Source organism: Notothenia rossii, assembly GCF_949606895.1.
Source record: "Notothenia rossii genome assembly, chromosome: 7".
NCBI classification, from domain to species: domain Eukaryota; kingdom Metazoa; phylum Chordata; class Actinopteri; order Perciformes; family Nototheniidae; genus Notothenia; species Notothenia rossii.
Window position 1 is genome coordinate 65705041 of NC_136905.1, and position 25230 is coordinate 65730270.

A 25230-nucleotide genomic window follows, 5' to 3' on the forward strand; every position below is an offset into this window, starting at 1 on the left:
TTTGGGGTGTGTTTTTGTGAATTAAACTATCAATCTAAAACGCTGACCAGGAATTAGGTCATGCCATAACTCTGATGCAGCAAAGTGTTACCAACCACACAATTCTTGAAGTCTTGAATTGTTTTCTTACAACCTTTATTTGGTAACAAATATATTTATAACATTACCGAACTTGTTTACTGTGAGTGAATGAATCGTAAACACACACACACACACACACACACACACACACACGCACACACACACGCACGCACACGCACACGCACACAGTAGCTCCAGTGACGCGATGTGGGTTGTGAGCCTCGGGTCCTCCCTCCTGTTTTTCACATGATCTGTAAGCTTTCACAGAGGAGAGAGACAGGAATGTGGAGAGGAGCGACAACAGCGATGGCTGAGCGAAGCCTCGGTCCCTCCAAAATGCGTTTATTTTACACTGTGACCATCTGGGTGATACTCATCCACTGCACCGATGGAATTCCCTGGACAGAAGAAAAGGTATATAAATCAAGAGGTTATTTTCCCATTTTGTTGTCTTAAAATGTTTGCCAGGACGTCATGTGTTAATTGTATGTTTGAACACCCGGACTGTCTACAAAAGTGAACATTTTAAGCATGTAGGATTTTTATGAATGTATTGTCATGTATCCTCCTTTGGATGAAGTTTACATGAAGGATTGCAATTACGGATTAACTCAGTATATCTTGTTTACTTTTTTTTCCTAACTTGACAGCAAATAAACCACAACCCTGAACTGCATGATTAACTCCAATTATGTTTATATTCAAGATTCAAGGATTTTATTTTCATATGCACAGTAGCTACAGTGTAGTTATTCAATGAAATTATTAGGTTCCAAGCTCCTCCAACAATGCAACATATTATATATCGGACATACATACATATATATATATATATATATATATATATATATATATATATTGTGTCTCCTTTCAAAATGGCAATCTACCAGTAGAATACTCATTATGAGAAAGGCAAAGTTTGCATACAGTGTTAATATGCGTCATTTATGTATTCATTGTATTCTAGCACCTCTCATCAGGGGCATGCCTGGCCCCTCATGTTCTTCATTTGTGTTATTATTCTTCTCTTCTCTATGCCTAGTTGCTATGGCAGCACAGTCATCATCATTGATCCTCCAATTGCAGGTCTTGGTATTTATAGAGCTTAAGTGGACCCCCTTTTAACCCTCTCTGGACTCAGTGAGCCCTAGCTCTGTGACTGACTGTATTCTGTTCAACCACATAATTATACATGTGAAACTGTATGTCACTCTGTAATTACAGCCAGTTAGTGCGGGCCCAACTCAGGTTTCATACGTGAATGCTCATGTTAAGGAATGTGTTCATCAGACAGTAAAGTGACACTATTTTAGTACGGTAAAGAATCCCCACTGTGATTTCTCATATAAATCTCAAGACTTAATGAAGCAAAAATGACACAAATGTGCTGGTTTCATGTCATGTCTTTGTGTTGTTTGGGTTTTGGAATGTTGGTCATAAAAAAACAAGCAATAGAGAAAAGATGTCTCCATGGGCTCTGGGTGTATGTGATCTGATTTTAAACTATTTAACATCTTAAAGACTAAACGATTGAACAATTAAACAGTCAACAAAGGGCAGGGTAATATGAATAAAATCAAATATGACAGCATTACGGAACAAGTGCCACAATATAGATTTGTGACAATATTGTAGTGTTGACATTTTGGAAATGTTGATCACTTTAATTACAGTAATGTGTATTTATGGACTAAGTGGGTACAGGTCAATAAAAGTAAAGCCAAATGTCTGGTAAATTCAGAAAATTACATTTCCTTACTGTAATGCAGCCTTTAAAACCAGGAAAATAAACATTTACAATATTCAAAATGTAAGAGATAATATATGCACTCGTATAACGATATCGATATATTGCCCAGTCCTAAATCAACAGAATAATTGATCAGTCAAATAATTGTCAGTATGGATTCTATAACCCCCGTATATCCCATTGAGAACCTTTGAGAACACACAAACAGGCTTAACTCGGATATCCACCATCAGCTCTTTCCCTCTTGCTCTCTGTCGTTCCTCTCTGTTCAGTTAGTTACCAGGACAACCAGCAGGTGAACTTTGAGACCAAATGAAAAAGAGCCATGGGGATCGAAGAATCAATGTGTTTTTTTAACCTTATGGCTGTAATTTAGCAAGCATTGAATTGACAGCTCGAAACCTGCAAATCCACATTATGCTCCTTTGACTAAACAAAATGGTGTATTTGCTTTTCCTTTTATAATCATGTCTTAGGGCACAGGAGAGCATGCAAGCACCCTTCACTTTCCTGTCTCTTTTTCTGAGAGGCCTTTTTTTTTACTATAGCCTTTGTGTGAATGTGAAAAGATCCAATCAGTGTTTATTCACACTGGTCTAATTGGACCCTGCCTCTCTACAAAGATGTGTGTGGGTATCCTTTTTAATACATTACCATGTATGTGATATGACAGTAGCTGACAGTAAAAAGTCCCTCTTGTGGTAAATTTTCTCCTGCAGTAACTTATTAACTGGACAATCAAAAATCCACTTTTGACAGACCCAGTAGGTGGTTTCCATTGATATGAAAGTGTTGTGACACACAGTTGTTCTGCAGGATGTGTATCATCATGTTGCTCAATAGTAAAGCATCATAGAAAATGTTCCCAAATCATATACTAAGAAGTAGTTGATCTGAAAGTGTGTCATAATAGACACGAACGGTAAGTAGGAGTAACGAGAAGGATAGTCTCAAGCCAAGCCCTATCTTGCAATTTTTTTAAGTAAATATCATTTTCTGAATTTTTTTTTTGGTTCCTCTCCCCAAATTCGGCATTGGGCCAATAGCTTGCCTTTAATCCTTCTAATAATCACACAGACAAACTGTTTGGTGGAGGTGAATATTGCTTTGTAATTTGCTTTGTTTCACACTCTGTTTGCAACACTGCAATGCTTAACAGTAGATCACAGGGATCCGATCACATCACTGATGTTTAGCTGATATGATTACCTCGCAATAGTCTTTGTGAACACACTTAATTTCATCCTACAATAGAGCACGATGCTGTTTTTCATCCATTTTGTGTTGTCTTTTCTTGTTTGTCTTGTTCCTCTGGCTCTGTCCAGCTCCATCACCGAGCCCTCACTCTAACACGAGCTGAGATCAGCACGGCTGTGTCTCACACTGACCTGGAGCAGATGTGGCAGAGGGACCTGAGGCCGCTGCTGGTCACCAGGTACCCCGGCTCTGCAGGCAGCACGGCCGTGCAGGAGGTGAGTTATTTGACAGAAACTCTTATAACTACAATATAGAACACTGTAAAGTATCTGCTGGAAATGATTGGGACTGTTCTATTAAGTACTGGTCAGGTGTAGCAAAGCAGTTGGGTACAATTCTAAAATATAATATCTGTTAAGACCCTGTTTTTCTTTTTAGACTGTCATCCATAGGAGGCTTATACGCTCAAAGATCTAAGTAACTTTTTTTTAAAGCAAATGCAAGTTATTTAATTGGAACCAAGGCAAATCCCATCCCACTGTATTAAGAAGTCTCTAGAGTACTTCCCACAGAAAGACTTGGTGCCAAATTAAAAGGAAATGAGACAGCTTCATACATTTATGGCACTGATAAATCACTTACCCAATTATCTTAGTGGCTTAATTCAAGGAGGGAGTGGCACCACTGACTGGAAGGCTTATTATTTTCATATTAAGAATAGTGCGTGAGGAACAGTGTGTAAAATCACACATTCATCTTATGATTAATGTGTGTATTTATGAATCTGAAGGCATCAATACAATCCCTGTTGATGTCCATTTGTTTACTATTTCATCAAGCTCAGGCCTGTAACAAAATAATAATATTATAATAGAATTAATTTTAATCTGAGATACGCTGAAAAAGAGATATGTAACTTCCCTACTACCCGGCATTAAACATACATACACATATTTGTCAAAAATTGAATAAACAATATGAAAAAAGATACCATAACCTCATTTAAAACCCAATTTATTTGGCAACATCCAGGAACTTTATTCATATAAGCATATTTATTAGGCCTCAATATTTATCATAGGAAATACAGCCAATTAAGGAAGTTATTATAAAAGTGTGCTTCATTCCTGAAGAATTAAGAAACTAACAGGTGTAAAGCAGACTAATTTGTGTTTAAACAAGTTTAATGACCATAGACGTAAATCAACTTATTATGTGTCATCTTTGCATGTGTTCACAGCATATCAAAACCGTCCTGGCTGGCCTGGGGGCGGGCTGGGAGGTGACGGAGGATAAGTTCATGTCACAAACCCCCTACGGCCCCCTGCCGTTCACTAACCTAGTGGCCACCCTCAACTCATCAGCCACCCGCCAGCTGGTCCTGGCCTGCCACTACGACTCCAAGTACTACCCCCCACAGTGGCACGGCAGGGAGTTCCAGGGAGCCACGGACTCTGCTGTTCCCTGCGCCATGATGCTGGAGCTGGCCCGAGCCCTGGATGAGGAACTGAAAGCTCAGAAGGTGGGTGTTCAATACATTACTGGTCTATCTCTGAGCCTGTGTAGATGAGTAAATCCCCGCTTTTAAATGACACTCATACTACCCTATTTGGAAGTGTGAATTTGTTTTTGTGATGGTGACCAGTGCTGACTTGAGTTGTGGTCATGAATCACAGGCAAGTCATACAACAACATCACCAATGACAGTAATCTCTGGGGAAAACAAGACCAAACATGTTGCAGACGGTTACAGGAACTAGGTGATCATCACTATAGGTGTGTTCATGTCACCCAAATATGAGAAACAATTCAAGTTAAGTTACAATTATTCATTTAATGTGCAAATTTGTTGGCAAAGAAAGGCTTCGATCATGCACAAATAATGTGCATTGAATATTTAATTAAATCAAAATCTATGTTGATCTAATTCATGAAATAGGGCAGAAGTCTAAAGGGATAGCTATAATAAAGAATTTAAAAGATATACAAAAAATAAGTCGTTTGTGGCAGACATGTACAGTAATTTAAAAATGAATAACTAAATGTTATCAGGAATGATTATGTCTATACAGAGACATAAAATATATGTGAAATATATACAGATGTAAAAAGGTTGTGAAAAATGTATAGAAGTATGAATATCAGTTAAAATTCACGTGTTAAAGCAGAGCCAGAAGAAAGTTTATACTAAAAGGTACAATTGATGGTTGATTTGTGAAGTTATTCAGTCACAAAAAATGAAGATGCAGATAGACACATACAATTATATACATTATCCATTTCATTTAGTTTTTTGTTAATATAATTAATTTGTAAAGAACGGTCAAAGTAGATTGCCATGAACCTTTATGAATTTTTAAAAAAAATTACAAAAGAAAAAAAAATGCTTTGTTTGAATTAAAACAAAAATCTATATATAATTGCTCCACAAACAAGTGGATCATAACACTTAGTATTCATGCAGCGCGCTCCTCGCTGCAGCTCAGAGGCCTGTCTGCAGCTCAGTGAGGTCTGACAGAGAGAGATCAGCCAGGGACGTGTTTATCAGACTCAGCCTGTCACAAAGGTCGTTGGGGGAATAGCAACTGAATGCAAATACAATACAAGCCATGGAGGCGGACACACAATCAATACCATAGCTGATAAACGACACAGAGGAGGATGTTAACTTCCAATCCAATACAAATTCATTTATAAAGAGGACTTTAACAAAACATCGACTAAAGTTATGTGCAACTGTGAAATAACAAATATAAACACTGCACAAAGATTGATATAAAAGACAAAATGACAATAATAAAAACAGAAGGGCAACTTTTATACTAAATTAAAAGACAAATAATAAAGATGGGATTCAAAGCAGGGAGTAGTGGCCAGCATTACATGAAAACTAGCAGAAGCATATATTTGCGGTGCAACAAAAACTGAGGGTTGTTAGAATATAGAGAATAATCTCTAAATCCCCCATAAATTCACAATAAATCAGTGAACTCTCTTTGTGAGTCATTTTAGCCACAATAATTGGGAAGTCAAAATCTGATACCTTTACACAGCCCTAATTTCACACTAAACAAAAAACCTCACTGTCATCTCAAAACCACTAGGGGGCAGCAACATTCTGACTCAGAAATGAGAAATCCTTTATTAGTCATTTCCGTCATTTTCGTAGGTAAAAATCTGATATTACTGTAAATAATAAAGAAAGTAATGCACACATTAATAATGAATAAAGACAAATAATTACATAACCATGGCGAAAAATGTATAACAGTCATTTTGGTAAACTAAGTGGCATAGATGGCATTGAAGTATTGTGACATAAAAGAATATAAGTTGGGACATTTATAAAAAATAAGTATGTTCTACTTTAAAGTGATTATAGCGTACAAATGGCAGATAGTGTTTATATTGCACATCGCAGGTTTATTGTACAGGATTGCAGGAGTCTCTATTTTTGGGGGGTCTACCAGGGGTTTTCCAGGGGCCGTGGGGGTTGTAGAGTCTGACTGCTGCAGGAAGGTCTGCATTGAAGTCAATGCCTTGACTGTCCTCTGTTTACCCCCCATGCAGAGCTCTAGTGCTGACCTCACCCTGCAGTTGCTCTTCTTTGATGGCGAAGAGGCTCTTTTCCAGTGGACCCCCACAGACTCCCTTTATGGCTCCCGGCACCTGGCACAGAAGATGGAGGCCACCCCCCACCCTGCAGGAGCCACGGACACCAACCAGCTACACGGCATGGTACAACACAGTTCTTTTTTTCTGCCTAAACCACCTTAAAGGTCCCTACTCTTTTTTCATCATTATAATATAATTCTCAGATATATACAAAACATGTCTCTGAAGTGTTTGTCTTCAAATACCAAACAGATCACCCATTGTAGCATCCCATAATCCCCTCTGTTTCAGCCCCAAAAGTGCTGATTCTGGGTCTGTTACTTTAGATGAAAATAAGGAGCCACTCCCCACGCCCCTCTGCAAGATATTTGGTTAAAAAAAAACACAATGGTGCTCTAGGAGGAGATTCAGGTGATAAGGTGTGTGTGTGTGTGTGGGGGGGGTTATCTTGGTTGTTGTTATCATGACATCACAAAGTGGCCAAAATCGGATCAGCTAATTTTCAGACAGGTTTTTATATAAATGGATCAGGACAAAAAGAGAGCGAATCTTTTAAAGGATCTCTTTACACAGAGGGGACACGTGTTTATGTTTAAAAGAAAGGAAAAACTGGATTTTGCATAATAGTTGACCTTTAAATGATTATAATCACACTGAAAAACGCACTTCTGTTAGCCCACATCACTTCAAGCGCAACCTGCTAAGCACTGATCTTGTAGAGAGAAAAATTCCTAACAAGGCGGGTGCATGTCTTAAATTGTTTTGTATTACCAAGGAATGTCAGATCACAAAGCTGGTCATTTTATCATCTGGGAGGGCTTGGGTGTCTTGATATTAAACATCATGTATTACACAGTATATGATAAGAAAATGTCAAGTTAATTGGTAAATGTTTCTGAATTGTAACCATGGAGCGACTATCTACAAATATAGACATTCCTGTGGAGATAAAGCAGACAGTCTCTTAAAGAAACGTGTGTGTGTGTGTGTGTGTGTGTGTGTGTGTGTGTGTGTGTGTGTGTGTGTGTGTGTGTGTGTGTGTGTGTGTGTGTGTGTGTGTGTGTGTGTGTGTGTGTGTGTGTGTGTGTGTGTGTGTGTGTGTGTGTGTGTGTGTGTGTGTGTGTGTGTGTGTGTGTGTGTGTGTGTGTGTGTGTGTTTGAACATTGAGGAGTGATGTCAAAGCAGGGTCTCTGAGGTGTGATGGGAACTGGCTTCTTATGCTTTTACTATAACTTTTCTTCAGGATTTATAGAGTTTCTCATGAGAGATCACCAGACCTTGTTTCTTCTCCTCCAGGATCTGTTGGTGTTGTTGGACCTGATCGGGGGGCCGAGCCCGAGCTTTGGCAACGAGTTCCCCAGCACATCACACTGGCTGTCTAGGCTGCAGAGCATCGGTGAATAATCCAAAGTCTTCCTACTATTGTACACACTGTGAAGAACTGTTTTCTATGGTGAAGGTGTGCCACAAACAGGAGTCACTTTAAGTCATTAATAAGTCAGTCATATTCAGACCATCATCATCGCTTAAGGGCAAATGTGGCAACTGTCAAATGATTGTGCATTTGTCACATTGAAGCTCTTGTGTTGTTGTGATTGCACTGTTTAGATTTTGCATATAGTGGATATAGTATTTATTTTCAGCCTAAAGAACTTATAGAGGATTAAAATCCTATTTCCTCACTCATTTTTAGCAAGATAGATTTTTGTCCTTGGTTTTTCCTTTGTTTTGAATGGATCCGGTTTCCTTTAAAAACAATTATGTTATTAATCAGAATTTAATGTTTACAAACATTTAATCCATCAAAATGTGGTTACAGTTATGCAATGTGTAAGAAAGGAAAACAAAAGTAGCTTGAGTTGACAATTAAAAAACCATAAACACAAAATCAAGCAAAGCAAACTATTCAATAATTTTTTGACACAATTAAGAAATTATACCTTAGCATGTTTTATTTTTCTTAAATCTGAACGAACTCACTCTTTGTCTTCCCTCTTATATTCTCAGAAAAGCGTTTACACTCCATGAACCAGCTTGTGGATCATCCTGACAGCGTGCAATATTTCTGGCCCAATATACCGGTTGGTCACGTTCAAGATGATCATATACCATTCCTAAACAGAGGTAAACCCAACAAAGTAACACAAATACAGCAACAATGATGACATATTGTATTTCTCTGTCCTCATCCCATGCTTTTCTCTCAGGTGTGCGCGTCCTCCATCTGATCCCCTCCCCTTTCCCGTCTGTCTGGCACACGTTTGACGACAACGAGCAGAACCTGGATCGCGCCACCATTCAGAACCTCAACAAGATCATCCAGGTGTTTGTTCTGGAGTACCTCAACGCCAGACCCGCCGTCCCTTCAAACCCACAGAATGTCCCCTAAAAAGAAAAAACAGCATTACACCTTTGACGTTTCACTGTAGTAAAATCTGTTATTCTACAGACTGTATTTAATGTTGTTTGAACAGCAACAATATGTATCTCTTCTTGATCTTGTAATTTCGACGTTGAAACTCAACTCATCAGATGGCTGCCAGCTATAAAAAGCATAGAGAATATGTTTAGAGATCTACATGCACATATTTTCATTTCTTGGTACGAACCTATTTCGGGGTATGTGAAACTTACTTTCTTCCAAAATAAGACTTCAAGAACCTGACGTTTCATCTTCCCTTAAGTCCCCAGCAACAACATCAGTACACAGGATCTTTTGTGTGTTTCCTTTTACTACACTGCTCTCTTTATATCAGCGCCCTCCTTTACACTGTGATGAGGCATCTTGGTGTCAATGCTAATGTCTGGATCGTGTGCCTCAAAGAGAAAGAATAAGAGCAGTGTAGAGGAAATAAAAGAAAACAATAATGTGAACGGTTCAAATGCTTTGACACCCTTTTTTTTTTAAAGGCCACATGTAAGTCCAGAGTAGCTGTCTTTTTCTAGTCATGTAATACCATCTATAATCTCTGATCTGTGATGTTGTGAGCTACATTTAAACAATATGGTGACACACACAGAAGGTGACATTTCCTCTCCTACAGTAAAACTGTTCAGACTGAAGCTGTCAGGGGCAGGAAGTGGCTTTATATTATCTAACAACATCTTTAGCCCTTCATATCCTGTCATCTTAGATAGCAAAGTGGAATACTTCCTGTACCGGTGTTTCTCCTGCCGTTGTTTATATGATATTATTAGCCTGATCCTAATGTAGATCCCAGAATAATATACAGTGCCAAACCTGGACTTCCTGTATTTTGATGCTGAAATAAATGTTGATTCAGGATACAAGCGAGGCCATGAAGAGTTTGCTTATCTTTGCGAGTCTTTGTTTTACTTTGAGTGTTTTGGGAGCTTTGAAAGAAGAAGTTGGTCATTGTGATTATCTAACGTGACCTTTTGTGTGCGGAAGTGCTGACTTTTTTTGTAATACAATCCTAGAACAACAATGATAGTGTAACCAATACAGCGCTCAAGTCTTCCCCCCTCTCTCAGCTTTAAAGCTTGGGCCTCCTCCACAGACCAAAGCACACTTTCCATCCCTCCGTCTCACCTCCACAACAATCCCATGATTCCTTTAATCCTATCAGGGAGGACCTCCCCTGAATTCCACACCACCCTGATCCTGTTTAATGGAGCCCACTCCCATGAGAACAGAGCGTGGATCAGACTCTCCCATTTGCTGCAGTCAGAGACGTTTGGGAAGCCTGGCAACAATCTACACAAACACACTGTTTATCTTGACTTAAAGAAGATAAAAAGTTACTCAAGGGGCATTAATCACCTACAAACTCTGAATGTAAACAATGGTAAAACTTCAGCAACTTGACATGCTTTACAGAGATATCTTTGCTTCTTTTTTGTCTTATACTTTGCTAACCATGATCACTCACTCACACACTTCTTGTCAAGTTTTCTATTCAAAGCCTACCTAGGGCATTATACCTGTCAGTCAACACCTATATTACTCGGTTAGGTTTTAATCTTTAATGAACTTTCATGTAAAGAAAGGACACAAAATATGTCTCGTCTCAGTCAGCATGCTGGAACAGGGAAAACTTAATTGTCTTATATCACTGTATTGGGTTTCCAATATATTTATCCCAGACAAAAAACCATGCCAAGGTTTGACAGCAGCCGAGCTTTAATCTGCAGATGATTACAGTGCAGAGACGCTTCCAGCTGTATCGCAATGGAGTGATAGGGAGGGCCGGGACTCTCCCATGCAAGGTGTTTTCAGATTGTTATAAGAACAAGTCAGGAAAGGTTACTTAATGTTACATACCATAATATTAAAACTGCCATCTTTTTCAAAGCCTCTTCAGAAGGTACAGGGCCAAAACAGGCTGGAGTTTAGCTTATTTAGAATAAGCGTTTGGATATTTGGAAATGTATGCACTCTTTACCATGCACATAACCTATTGTCATTGACAGGAGAGAAGCACAATCCAAAAGGTTTTTTATTGCTTTATAATCAATCATAATAATAATTATCCAAAGCAACTTACTAGTGCAATAAACCATAAAGATTCAACTCTGGCTGAGCTCCAACAAGCCATTTAAGACAGAGAGTGAATATACTATACAGAGATGCTTTATGAGAAACCAATGTGAGTTTGGAACATTGCACAATATAAATCTATTCTAGTATACCTCAACAATGGAATTATGATCAGTAGAAATGGCCATGAAATGGAACCTTTAACAATTAAATGAGATTGTGTGACTTGCAAATAATTAAGTTACCAACAGAGGGCAGCAGTGAGTCACATTTTGTTCATTGAAAAATAAAAGTTCTTCATACTTCTGAAGTTGAAATAGGCATGGGATGGATACATGTATATAAGATGGAGACTGCAAACATGATTGATAAAAACAGTAAAAATACCCTAATTAGTTTTTCATATAAATGAGCCATTATCAGCGTGCTCTAACTCATGAATTCAGAGATAAGATGATTGATGCACGTTGTACAAAATTAAGCACTTACATTCAATCTATTTAAATTATGTTGACAGACTCACATAATCTGTGTTTCTAAAACTTTTTTTGTTCATCCAGGAGCAACAAAATATAAATTGGGCATCATTATGTACATGCCTTCAGTTTCAAATGAGGGCGGTGAACACCCAGAAACTACAAACATCACACGCTGCATTCAATTCCCCTCCGTAATCTCCGGCATCCATGTCCTAAAATGGTAAACTGTTGACAAAAAGTGTATATTATTGTTGTATGTTCAATTAGTTTTGTTAATAAATGAGTATACAATTAGCTGTCGCAACGTAAAGCAGTAAAAGCTTGCTTTTATCAAAAAGAGGGAAATGCATCATCATAATTAGTTTCGATAAACATGCACACATGAGGAACTTTCATTAATATCAATGATTACTTAAATAAAATATGAGTACAATGAAGGCAATATAAACTATGATATTCTTCCAGTGTGTATGTGGCTGAGAACATTGTCTTTCTTTAGGGCGTGCTTGGCCGTTTTGTTATTTAAGTTGTGATTTTTCCCAGTATTCCCAGTCGTACATGAATGCAGCCTTGATTCCACAACGGAGGAACTGTGGGGGATTGTGGACCAGCCTCCGCTCATTCACGCGTGTACTGAGAGTTGATGTTCATTGAACACAAACAGAGGAGCGGCGCAGACCTGTTGAGGAGAATGTGACAGCAATTTATTTTCTGTTTAAATTGTCAAACCTCTTCGCCAAACTTTGGGACATTTCTGTCGCTGTAATAGCTGTTAAAGTCGCCATGGAGCCGATAACGAAGTGGACGCCAAAGCAAGTTTTCGAATGGATGAGAGGTAAGTCCGGGGAACACTTTGTATGTTACGTTTATTAGCATGTTTTTGACAGAAAAAAAGCTCATTTACGTATTTACTGCTCTTCTAAAGCTTCTCTTTCTAAACTTTGAGTCGCTCTTCTGTTATCTCGAGCTAGTTTCGTAGAAACTGCTCTTGTGTCACCACATACCTCAACCGAAGCGCTTAACAATGGGACTGCACTTTGTTTAACTCTCACTTAAGATTAAGTAAATTGATCCATTTCGCTTATGGTAGCTGTTCAAACCCTCTTCATAAGTTCATATTACTGCTCATTGTAGCGTTTCAATGTTGTGTTTGTGTCACCTGTTTGCTCAAAGCAACAAGCAATTTACTCCAACACTTTTGAAGAAAATACATGTTTTTTTAAGTAACATAGCCTAACCTTTTTTCCCCAAACTTTTTAATGTGAAATTCCTGAAGTCAGTAACACTTAACCACAGAAACTCTTGTCTGTCATTGTTTTTGCCTCAGGGTCTCTAATGTAAAACAAGTATTGTTGTGTAACTTAACTAGTAAAGAATGACAATGAACACAGTCATAGCCCGCCTTACTCACTCATTGAACTTAATTCAATCAAATGTTATGTGTGACAAGTACTCATCTTCCCTTTATGTTGCAATCTTGCTCCCTCTAAAGAAGTCAAATGATTTGAATTAAACACACCTTTTAGGGACAATCTGCTTAAGTACTTTGGAGGCTGTGACATTATAACAACACTACCTGTTTCAGGTGCTGAGAGGAATGCCTGCTGTGGTCATGACATCAGAACTATTTGAACCAGTGTTCTGTCACAGCCTAGCCATGTCTGGTGAGGGACACCCAGTGGTATGTGAAGTGGAAATAGAGAGAGTGCTATTGCTCCAAATACATAAAAGCTGAAGTGTGTGTATACTAAATGGCAAAAAGAGTAATGGGCTGTTTATATGGCCGTATAAGCCCTCTGCTGTACTGTCATTGTATTGAGAAACTTCCTAAAACAAAACATAGAGGACTTCCTTTTTAATCTCATAATAAGTCTTTTGTTGTTGTTTGGGGTTATGGTGGTGTTGTATAGCACAGTCTCTGCTGATTGGCAGCCCTGCCAGTGCTGATCTATAGTTGGGAGCTAAAGGGGATTGTGGAGAGGTTATTGTCAGTGTGTCCAGTGAAAACAGCCCAGCCATGGCACGCATGGATGGGGGATTAGTTGTCTACACAGGGCCCCATTGCTGTCAGTCTTCTGCACATCTGACTCAGCAGTTGTCTCTGTAGGTCTTGACCAGTGGATTTACGAATCGAAAAAACACGCTGGAAGTGAACTAACTAAAATGACAGCAGAACATTCTTGGGGGTATTTCATGCAGCCCATTTGAAAACATGGTGCGCTCGAAAGTCAACAGAGCAGATGATTCAGCCTTGCAAAGTCATGACTGAAATATGACTTTTCACATTGTGGTCAATCAAGGCTAAATGGCACTTTGCTTTGGTTAGAGGCAGTGTCAGTGGGTGTAGACTGCAGTTACTTTGCAAGAAATTCAATCTGCCTTTAAGCAACGACGGCCACAAAACAAATAAAGCTGAAAATCTAAAATAAAGAGCTGCTTGTTGTCAACTGTTAAATCACTCCATTGATGACTAATCGGTCTTATAGCTTTAGGGTCAGTCTAGTCTTAAGAATGTTTTTAGGACTAATATCTTGAGCGCCATCTAACATTACAAGCTAAAAAGCCCTTTTTTTGTTGTCATCAGTGACCACTGCACGCAGCCACCGTATGGCATGTTACCACTGGTGTTGTTTACCTGAAGAAAACAACTTTGTAATCCTTTTATACCAAAGACACACAGCATCACACCAAAGTAAAACCCATGTCGAGAGCACGGTCATGACCTGTTCACAGCAATTGCAAAAAAAACGGGTGTTGCTAGGTTGTTGCGCCTGCGTGAAAGAAGTCAAATTAAACTCCAAGAAAGCACTGTATGATGATTTTTGCTCTCATTTGACTCGGGTTCTTTTCTTCAGTAGGACAGGGACTGCTTTTGTGTATTGAAGCTGTTGTTAATCACTTGCATTGTTCAGGGAGATCAAGCAGTGGTTGGTGGATGTTTACTGCCAGTGAAAGGGCATTTGGTTCTTTCTTTTTCTTATGGGGACTGAGATGCCCTGAAGCGCATTTCCTTCACCACAAGCTCTGATCTTCCAGCTGGACCTGTGGTGTCCTGTGATAGGTATTCCATATGTCATGAGTAGGTCCCCCAGGCAAATAAGCACTCTCTTCTAATGACAGCATGGATGTCACAGAACTATGTTTGTCTTTTAACAGTATATACATTACATTTTGTGTTTTTTTGCACACTTCTTTTTAAATGTAGGGTTAGATTTTAAGATGTATACCTAGAGACATCACCCATGTTCTCTAAGTCAAACGTTTAAGTTGCTGTTAGTCTTTTCCCAAATATAGTCCTGAATCCACTTGGGTAATGCTTCAGCTAAGAATGGCTGGCACTGTTGAGAGAATGTTTGGCCCAAACTAAGCTGAATAGTTTTTCATTTACACACTTACTTTATGTAGTCACTGGGAGCAAGACTGCCAAGTTTTAACAAGGCATCCCAAACATGCAAACCTGCACAGCTACTGTCTGACTGAGTAGCTTTTATCCAGACTCAGTTCAGCACACTCTGGAAGTCCTCCAGCATTTTTCGAAACTTAAATACTGGCTAATCAAATTTCAAAGCCCTGTATACATGGACATGGATTAAGCATGTGATGGGTTTATTTTTCCATCATTGAAGTCCTGCTGATCAAGTGGCCCAACATCTATCTCATACCCCTTTTTTGGCACACGTCTACAAGTCCAGGCTATATTAGTTTATCAGCACTGTAATGGAGCTACAGTTTCATGTCTTTTTTGTGAATGTTGCCTATTAGCAGAAGTCTGATTATGAATGGTCAGATAAGGGACCCGGGTTGAACACTATTCCTTCCCCACGTCATGTGGATGGAAACACAAGGGTGTGAGTGTCTGTATCCTGCCTCTCGAATGCCACCTAAGTGCCAAAGAGGCAATTAGGTCGACACAAAGGTGACAAACATGTGCTAAGTGTGTTTTTTCTTTGACCGAGGGTGTGCACGGAAAAATAACAGCATTGTGTCCGAGTCAACACGCACCGATTGATGCCGCTGATGGGTACCTTCAGCAGCCTTATCTGTGGAGGTGATAGTGAGGTGTGGGCAATGATGGCTCGTGATCCTTATCTTGCTAAAAAGAGAGTCTTCCCAAACTGGAGTGTGAACAGACGCTGTGCAGACGCCTCACCCCTATTAAGGAATCCACCGCCTCCGCTTTAGTACCGGCGCGATCGGACAAGTGGAGTTCTATGTTTGGATAGCCTCCACAGCCATCATTAATCCGTATTAGCAACCCTTACACTGCCGGATGCGGGTATATGCATTACGGAGGGCAGTTGGCAAATTAACCTAAACATAGGCTCTAAGAACAGCGGAAATCTGAATGCCCTTTCCAGTGGCCTCATATACAAGGAAGTAACAATTTGCAATCATTTATTCAATTAAAAGACAATCTTCCTTTGACATCCCTTAGTTAAAACCCCTGTCTTTGTCATGTACCAGTTTCATACAGCCATTCAGCTTCTAAAAATCGAGCCATTGTGTTCCATTGATGAGCAGATAACCGCGTTACCTTTCCATAGACATACCCCTTAGAGTTCAGGGGAAGTGCTGTAAGAGGATTCCCCCAGGGGAGAGGTCACTGAAAGGGACTGCTGTGGTTTCGCTCCGCGGCCTGTTTCTCACACGGCCTGGTGTCCCATTCTTACAGCCTCAGGAGACACATATGGAGACCTTTAGAGAAATCATTAATAGTTAATGTCACTCTTCTAATCTAGCGATGAGAAAACCAAGACAAAGCAACTTTACATTCACTTGAGCTTAAAAACAATGCGTTGTTGTTTTGTTTGGATCCTCCATGTGCCTTTTTATAGGAGTGATGATTTTTATCAGTAGACCAAAGTCAGTTTGCATTTGCATGAACGGTTGGTCGTTCATTGCCAGGGAAGGAGACCAAGTGTCACCCTTTACGCACACCATCCTGGACTAGACCAGTTTGCTATTTCATTCAAATCTAAAATGTGCATTGCAAATCTCCCTCATGATCTGAGCTTAGCGGGACCTGCAAGCTATTTGGCCGTGCTATTCCCTAAGAGCATCGGCTCTGTGTAAGCCATAGGAATAAAGGCCCCAACCTGAGGTGGCACAGCGGGGGCAAGTGCAAACACTGGTCACATGCTGACTGACCTCTCGTGCAGGGATGTCAAGTGCGCGCGCCTGCTCGCACTAACTGGTTTGTTAAGGCCATCGTGATTGTGACTGAAGAGTCACTCTCCCTGGGATTTAAGTTTGTAAGATGTAGTTAAGTCTAAATGATACTGCACCAAATCTATGCTCGTACAGTAATTCAATGTCGTGCAGAGAAGGAAAAGGGAAGTGAATGGCTGTGTTGGTATTGCCTGCAAAGCAAGGCTAATGCAGGTATGCTCAAATAACCACAGAACATGAGGAATGCTGCTAGTAAACCAAACGAGCAGCCTTGCGAATAAGCAGTCAAAACAGGTCACACATGTCCTTTGTTGCACTTGGGGCCACCAGTTGCTTTTAACGGATTTAAAGTCAAGTCGACGGTCCCCCTCGCTGACCAAATACACACAGACCTCTTTTATCCTGCCACCAGCTTACACTGTAATGAAGTGTAATGTCATTACGACGATGAAGTGATTTGGAGATTTATGAAGTGCTACCCACTTTTGGGTTTAGCCGGGCACTTGGGTAGATGCCAGATGAGAGCTTGTTCAAAACATGTTCAGACTAGTCCATATTTTCCCAGTCCTCGGCTCCAGAGAGACTCACTGAATTCCTGTCATGCTTTTCACACAGTTTAAAAGTGGCGTCTCTTTGGGATACTATCTTATGGTTTGATTTAATAATCTTCTAACTCTAATTTGCATTCCATAGTTTTATAATTGCATAATAACACAGTGTTGGTATGTTATTAGTATTCTATGGAGGCTTTGATGGTTAGTAGGTTTCCTTGTATTCATATTTTAGCTTGCTGTGTATCTTTGAAGTCCATGTACTAATGACATTAGAGAGTGCTGATAGATAAGGCAGCTGTAATGAATCAGTCTGTGTTTTAACAGCATTGATGAGCCCACTATCAGCATGGCTCCGTGGCACCCTGAAAGGATGGAGGTGTTTGTTTGAACCAGCAAACTAAAAAAACACCTGGATGATTTAAAGGGAAGCCCCATAATTTCTTTGTATGTGGTGCACAGGTCCACAGCACACAAAGGATCATATTACTCTATTGTGGAATGCTTAGGTCATTAAGCCAATAAGGAGACTCTATTATGCTTCTGTTTTCATTTTGTTATGGTTGGAAATCACCAAGGGAGTCCACAGAAAATTCTAAGAGCAGTGGAGTCATACATGCTGTGCCTTTCAAGAGAATCCCCTCACTCTCTGTCCATCTTCCTCTGGACTCCCCATCATAGGTGAATCGTCAAGACAACAAGCATGTGTAGTTTTTTCCCTTCTTATTTCCTGACAGTCAAAGCGTCATACTTTGTACTTATCAGAACAGAGGTGTGACACATGCACCCTGACATGCTTTGTCAAATTTGGAATTTGTTGTGAAAGCTATACCTACTTAAAGCTTAACCTACTGAACTTAAAATCAATGACAAATTTTTGCTGAATATTTGACAAATCTCATTCTCATGTCACAAGTCAGCTATGCCTGAAAGTTCAAAAGTTTCAAACAAAACCATTTTTTTCCATGAACTCTATTCAATTGGTTGTACAAAAAGATATTAATAGGTTTTTTAGTTTGTTTAAGCAGGGAGTGGTTGCTCCTCTTTTAACAAAAATGGGACCTGACGAAACAATAAGGGGAGATTCTGTTGATCCTGCCTTTTGTTCCCATTGGTGCAGACGCTGCAGAAAAGCCTCTCACCTGCCCTTCATCTGTTTGTATGTGGCACTCTTTCCAGTCAACAGCACCTTTATCATTTATGGGAACACAACTATCGCTGTCATGGCTGTGAGAGAGACTCACAACAGGTGCTGGTGAGAGCACAAACAAACCTCACCTGCGATTGGGCGTGAGTGTGTTTTTGTGGTGGGGGAGATTAGCATGAGTGTGTGTGTTCCTGAAGAATCTGTCACTGGTTGAGAGCATCACAACTAAATTTGGGTACGCATTTTGGAAAGTCAGTAAAGTAACCACAGTACAACATGCAGTGGGTGAATGTGTGTGTTACTGACGCCCTGTCATTGAAGATGACTCATCCACCCCCCTCGCTGCAAGGAGAACAGGATCAGCTACACAAGGCCGGACAGATAATACCGGCTTGTTATATACGCTATTTCTGTCATAATAATATGTAGCATATTTAGCTTGAACATTTCCAAAAATGACAAGATCTAGGTTATAACAACCCCGCCATCATATTTACACCAAACTACAGTTTTTAAATGAAAACCTATAAACGTAACAGTTAACCTGTTTCCTTTGTCTTGGAGAGAAGGTAACCTCTGCCGAGTATTCTGCTCCTGATAAATCCACTGCAAAGCTGACCACAAACAAACTCCCATGACCCCTTGCTCATCACAACTCCACCATATTTGTTGTTGTTTCATTTGAGAGGCCCCTAGCGGCCTATTTTACATATTGTGTGTTTTGGGAAATTAACTTTTGAGACTTTGAATGGGACTTTGTTGATCAGGTTTTGAATGTATGTGTGTTTGTGTTTCTGCTGTTTTTACGTGTCTTATATAGAGAGGGTAGATGCACTAATGATGCTCTCAATCTCTTTGAGCTCAGTCTCCTCCTCCCCTGACCTGGATACCATCCAGCTATAAATCCTTGGCTTGTGGTCAAATGTTCCTTTTCCTTCTCTACCTCTTGGCCCAATTCAGCCTCCTCCAATTTCCTCAAACCTCTGTTCCCCCGGTCCTAGCCCCCCCCTCCACTTCCCTTATCACTATAGTAACCTTAGTTTTATTTACATCTCTAGCCAATGCCTCAGCTCTTTATTGGCAACAATCATGCCTGAGGGGGTGACCACCAGTAACACTTTGTGCTGCCACAGCAAAGTACTCCTGCTGTGTTTAAACATGGGTATAAAGCAGGCAGCTAGTTCAGATTAGCGTGTGGACCATAGACGGTATGGACAGACCAGGCTGAGAAACGGACTTCCGCCGGGCCAGGGTCAGAGATGGGGACCCTCTGTCGGTTTTGATCGAGTAAATCCTCTGCTTGGCTCGGCTTGCCAGTGGGATCTTTTTACTTTTTCAGCCAAGTTAAAAAGCAACCAGGTTCAAGAGGGGATTTACCCTCTGGAAGATTTATGGCAATTAGCAGGTTCTCATCAAAAGATGCTTATGGAGATCCACATTAGATCAAAAGAAAGTTCTCCACTAGGCTAAGCCTTCCCAATTATTTGTGTCACTGCATCCTGGTAAAATAAAAAATATAATTTATAATGTTTGTGTCTTTGACATTAGCGCTGCTATGCAGCCACTTGTGGCTTGAGTTATCTTAACTAACCCTAACAAACGAGATCTCACTAAGCGGTCCTACGACGCTGGTTATCAACTCGGTAAATCAAGTCAGGGTTTCTCTCTCCAGCTGAGAGCGCGTTCACGTGAAAGGGGCGGGGTTAGCTACATTTGACCAATCATAAACAGGGACAAGTGTACTGACAGCGCAGCGTCATACTTCATTAATGAAAAGTAAACTAATATTAGACTTATATGAACTTTAAACATCCATGACTTAAACATATAATCCAGGATGCAACATGAACGTGAATATATAAATTTGTTAAAAGATAAAATAAACTACAGAGTGTTTGAAAGCTACAACAGTTTTATGATATCACTGCCCCATCTAAGACACGAGTGGATCTGACTTTAATTACATTTGAGCGATTCGTCAACTTAATGTGTTGCTTAAAATAATACTTTTGCATACAGTATAGGCCTATGTGACAATGTAAGTGTTGCACGGCCAGATAGGGCTCGAGAAGCTGACTCAGATAAGAACATATTGTGATATTATATGATCGATGATCTGATTGATGATGTGATATGAATGATAAGTGTGACACGTCGGCGTCTTCTCTGCATAGGCTACAGCAGTTTAAACTGTATTTCCTTTATCCTGTAATATGACTTGATAGATTTAAACTCCGCACACTGAGCTCTGATCGGTCAGCAGGTGGTGCTTTCACTGAGTTGATCTCTTTTCTATAGAAGCCGGAGGCAGGCAGCGTCAGGTAAAAAAAAGAAGTTATTTAGCCTTCCCAAATCTGAGCCTCACGCGCCGCCTATGCACTCAACCATACGAGCCACAGGGGCAATGTGAAGATATCTTTAGTTTAATTCTTTCCGTCTGCATATCTGTGTCATAAAAGCAGAACTCAATAATAATAATAATAGCACAATGGATACAAAGTTATGTTTGACTTAGCAAGAAAATATGCCCTCATGCGGTGTTGCTAGCACACTATTCCCATGGCTGGCTAAATGAGTGGGGCACATTTCCTCCCCCAAACCTTGTTCATCTTAATTGTGGTTTCCATAGGCAGCTATTATGGTGCTGGTGAATTGCTCTGTAATCAGTGCGTAGGGCCACCCTGATCATACACATACATGTGACGAGATGAAGGCACTAAACTAAGTTCCCTAAGTGTTTTTATAAAAAAAAACGTTGACATATTTGTGTCTCACTGGCTATGACTTAGAACCCAGAGTTATGTTTGATGGTGGATGTCGCCCCTTAAAGTCGCCTTTTGTTCCCCCAGTGTTTTGCCTTTTTCCCTCCATCGCTTTCTATTTGTCGAGAACAAGTCTTTAATTATAGTTTTCTCTCAGGGAAATAATTTAAAGGTTGCAGCAAAGTGAGTGTTTTGGAAATCCTGTTGACACACAAACAGCGCCGTCTGTTGTGACTCTCAGGCCACACGGAGCGACTGTCCTTATTGCCTTCTGATTTAACACCTATTGTGATTCAAACTGGAAAACACAAGACCATTCCCAGACTCCAGAAGTGGCAGTCTCTATTGTATTGCGCACTTTCAAGACGCAAAGACTGTGACTATCTTGGGATACTTGTCAACAGGCGGAACCGCAAAAATATGAATGTCGGTGGGGCCAGGAAAGATTGTGGTGGGTGGAGAAGCAGGGCCAGGACTGTGAGGAGAGAAGGAGGGGTGGGTGGAGAAGCAGGACCAGGACTGTGAGGAGAGAAGGAGGGGTGGGTGCAGAAATGTTTGAGATCTTTGTTGCTTTTTTAGTGGGTGTTTATGCCGGTGGTAATGGGCTGCAGCGTGGCCAGGCGACCGACTGGCTGGAGAGTGATGGTGTTTATTTTGGCCTGAGAGGTTATTGCTCCTGTCCATTGGTTCTCTTACCTGCACACAGTATCACTGATGAACAACTCATGTCTTATTCAGGAAAGATCCACTGTTTACATGCAGATTTACAAACATACCTTGAATGTCGCTGTTGGGTTGTACCCATGAATGCATGGAATATCTGCCTTTAAACAGTCTCACACAGAAAAGACCTGTCTATGCTGCCCCAGAGCGCCTCGTTGGAGATTTCTCTTTTTCAGTTTTTTCTTCCAGGAACCAAGTGACGTAACAACGACCCCATGTACCAATTGGTCCAAATGGACCAATCCCGGACTTCCTCACACACACACACACTCAATCTTTTCTCAGCCGCAGCTCCGCCGATTTCTCCTCCCTGAGGCGGCGGGACCCGGCGAGGCTGTGAGTCTGTGTCTGAGCACACACACAAACTCCCAGCCAGGCTGCGGGTGTGTGTGTGTGTTTGGGCTGGGTTTCGCTGTGTCTCGCTGTCTCACAGACGGCAACTGGGCTCATAGGGAGGGGGGGGCAGGAGCTCCAACAAGCCGTTTAGGACAGAGAGTGAATACACACACTATACAGAGATGCTGTATGAGAAAACCAATGTGAGCTTGGAAAATTGCACAATATAAATCTATTTTAGTATACCTCAACAATGGAATTATGATCAGTAGAAATGGCCATGACATGGGACGTTTAAGTGTTGAATTGCCATTATTTCGAAAATCAGTTAAATCGCTTTTTTTTTTATATCATTCAGCCTAATCAAAAGCAATTCATTATAGTCTGCAGTTTGTTCCCAACTGACTTCTGAACAAATCTGATGTTATTGTATTTTAAATACGTTACTTCCATTTGACCCTTAGTGTGGGACATTCCAAAGAAAAACATGGTGGCTATATCATAAGTGATAAGATGCAGCCTATACTTTTAAAGAGAAATTCAAAATGTAAATGGAAGCTCCATAGTCTCAAAATGGCATTGCTGACACCCCTTATAAGTATACAAGTCACACATTCATGAAGACAATACCTTGTTGGATTTTACAGCAGACACATTTGGCTTGACATATCTGGAATAGCTCAGGTGTAAATCATGACTGTCCATATTTTTGAGAAACTGTATGTGCAGGAAGTCCGACAAAAGAAAAGGAAATGATGTTTCAAGTTGTAGACTCAGTGACCCCAGACAACCAGTTTTTCAGTTATTTTTCTCTCCACACCCTTAGCTTAAGCAACAACCGTTTGGATGTATGTATTTTTACGATGAAGACTCACTATGCCTGCAGCAGTCTTCTTTATCTCTTATTTTCTCTCAATCTACTTTGTTCTGTATTGTATTGTGACAGGTTACCAGCAATGTAACTGGGGTTGTGCGCCGCTGGAGTTGAGGATTAACTGAGCCAAGGTGCTGGGGCTCAAAGCTTCTGCTGATGTGCTTCAACCACAACAGCCCCATGAACTTTAACCCCCTTTTCAGTCATCGTCCATCACCCCGTTAGAGACAGGGCTGCTTTTGTCTGCCTGTGCAGGGACCAACCTCAGCTGTGTTTTCTCACTTAGGAAGCCCACTAGGGACATGTTTCTGCCATTTTGTAGTTGTCTGTTTTTAAGATTAGGGTACATGAAATGAAACACTCTTTGTTGGCTACAGGAAGCAATGATAAGATTAAAACATTGGTCACACAGGGCCAAAACCAGTTAAGCTGTCGGAGATATTCAGTCTCAGCATCCAAGCCTATACAGTGCAGTTTCAAGAATATCTTGGGAAACATATCTTGAAACATGGCGCAATAACGTGTACTGTATCTTTGCCCTACTAAACTGACTTTTAAGGAGTATATAGGCTCATAGAAAGCTGTAACGCTCCACTGTTTTCAGAGGACACAAGTTACATGCTTGATGGAGAGATGTAGAGCACCATTGTGTGATTACTATGCCGTGTGTGTGTGTGTGTGTGTGTGTGTGTGTGTGTGTGTGTGTGTGTGTGTGTGTGTGTGTGTGTGTGTGTGTGTGTGTGTGTGTGTGTGTGTGTGTGTGTGTGTGTGTGTGTGTGTGTGTGTGTGTGTGTGTGTGTGTGTGTGTGTGTGTGTGTGTGTGTGTGTGTGTGTGTGTGTGTGTGTGTGTGTGTGTGTGTCCTGTGAAGTCATGCATTAGAGTATAGCTTAGCAGTCGCCGAGTGGAGCTTGTTTCGTTCTAATTACAGCACGGCCTGGTCCAGCCTGAGCCCATTGTACCAGGGTGCTGTGAATTCCCACAATGGGGCTGCTCAGCGGAGAACAATGAGTCAAATTCCTGACCGTTCCCTGCAGGTTCAGAGGTCAGCCTGATAAATAAAGACAGCGCAGTTACAGTGGCTTTGCTATTCTACACCCAGTAGCTATCCCACTGGCCACCCCAGTGGGGATATTGGTTTGTGTGTGTCCCTGTTTATGTGTGTGTCACAGGGTGGCTACGACTCCCACTGGGAGCACAGGGAGGGGTTGAGAGATGGGGGAGGTGAAGAGGAGGGAGCTTGTTTGGTTCTCCCTGTAGGAGGTGAAAGACTGTGCGCTGTTTTCGTGTGTAATCAAACCCCTGAGAACGGAAAAGTTGGCAACCAAAAGCTGCATGGAAAGCTTTGTTGACCAAAATTGATCATAGATGCGACAAAGCGCTGGACTAGTATAGAACTTCATGTTCAAACCAGATCTTATTACTTTTTCACCAAACAAACTCAATGGATTTTACATGTACTTGGCCACACTCAACTCAATCTGCTGTCTTCGTGCGTCTGTACAGATGGGAACTGTTGAGATTATGACAAGAATAGATCGGCCATTTGCAAGCGGAAGGGTTCTGTTGTTTACATTGCCAAAACTGTGTGCTTACACAGCCTTTAAGTAGGCTGCAGAGCTCCGAGCCCCCCAACAGGGTCTGGTTGCACTTGTTGCGTCCAAACTGCCGAATCTGGGGTTCTTGCTTTCCCAGCTGTCCAGAAATATGCCTGTGTGTACGAGCATCCACTATACACCAAAACTGTTGCTTTGATAACCTGTTCTACACATAATAACTGTTTACTGAATGGGAGGTGGTGGGTGGTAAGAAAGACCCCACAGTGAACAGCAGGTGCCATAATGAGTCACACCTCCTATTCTGTGTTTGTTTATCGGACACAGACGTAGACACATTTCGTTCAGATGCCCTCTTCCTCCTCATGCATGGAAGATCTTTGGGACTGTCAGACCATTAGGCGCTTTCACACCACAGTACTTTTCCCACTAAGGTTCATCAGAACTTAGTTCATGAGAACTCTTTAGTTTTCATGAACTAAGTACAGATC

The 25230-nt window shown here is 40.8% G+C and overlaps 2 protein-coding genes across 3 annotated transcripts in view; both read left to right on the top strand.

Annotated features, from left to right (window-relative positions):
- Window positions 1–294: 294 nt before the first annotated feature.
- Window positions 295–9934, top strand: qpct (glutaminyl-peptide cyclotransferase). The gene is made up of 7 exons (XM_079694435.1): window positions 295–495; window positions 3157–3303; window positions 4269–4550; window positions 6599–6766; window positions 7940–8039; window positions 8651–8767; window positions 8851–9934. The coding sequence occupies exons 1-7, from the start codon at window positions 328–330 to the stop codon at window positions 9030–9032; spliced, it is 1164 nt and encodes a 387-aa protein (XP_079550561.1). The 5' UTR covers window positions 295–327; the 3' UTR covers window positions 9033–9934.
- Window positions 9935–12188: 2254 nt separating this feature from the next.
- Window positions 12189–25230, top strand: part of LOC307047451 (connector enhancer of kinase suppressor of ras 3-like) — a 48080-nt gene continuing 35038 nt past the window's right edge. For both annotated transcript variants that reach the window (XM_079694430.1, XM_079694431.1), the window contains exon 1: window positions 12189–12458. In XM_079694430.1, the coding sequence (XP_079550556.1) occupies window positions 12407–12458 (52 nt within the window). In that variant the 5' untranslated portion in view covers window positions 12189–12406. The remainder of the gene's footprint in view (window positions 12459–25230) is intronic.

What these genes read in the sequence shown, in the direction of transcription:
- qpct (XM_079694435.1), top strand. Translation starts at nt 328, where the DNA reads ATGATCTGTAAGCTTTCACAGAGGAGAGAGACAGGAATGTGGAGAGGA. An exon ending in TTCCCTGGACAGAAGAAAAG is followed by an intron (nt 496 to 3,156) that starts GTATATAAATCA and finishes GGCTCTGTCCAG; the next exon opens with CTCCATCACCGAGCCCTCAC. An exon ending in AGGAACTGAAAGCTCAGAAG is followed by an intron (nt 4,551 to 6,598) that starts GTGGGTGTTCAA and finishes CCCCCCATGCAG; the next exon opens with AGCTCTAGTGCTGACCTCAC.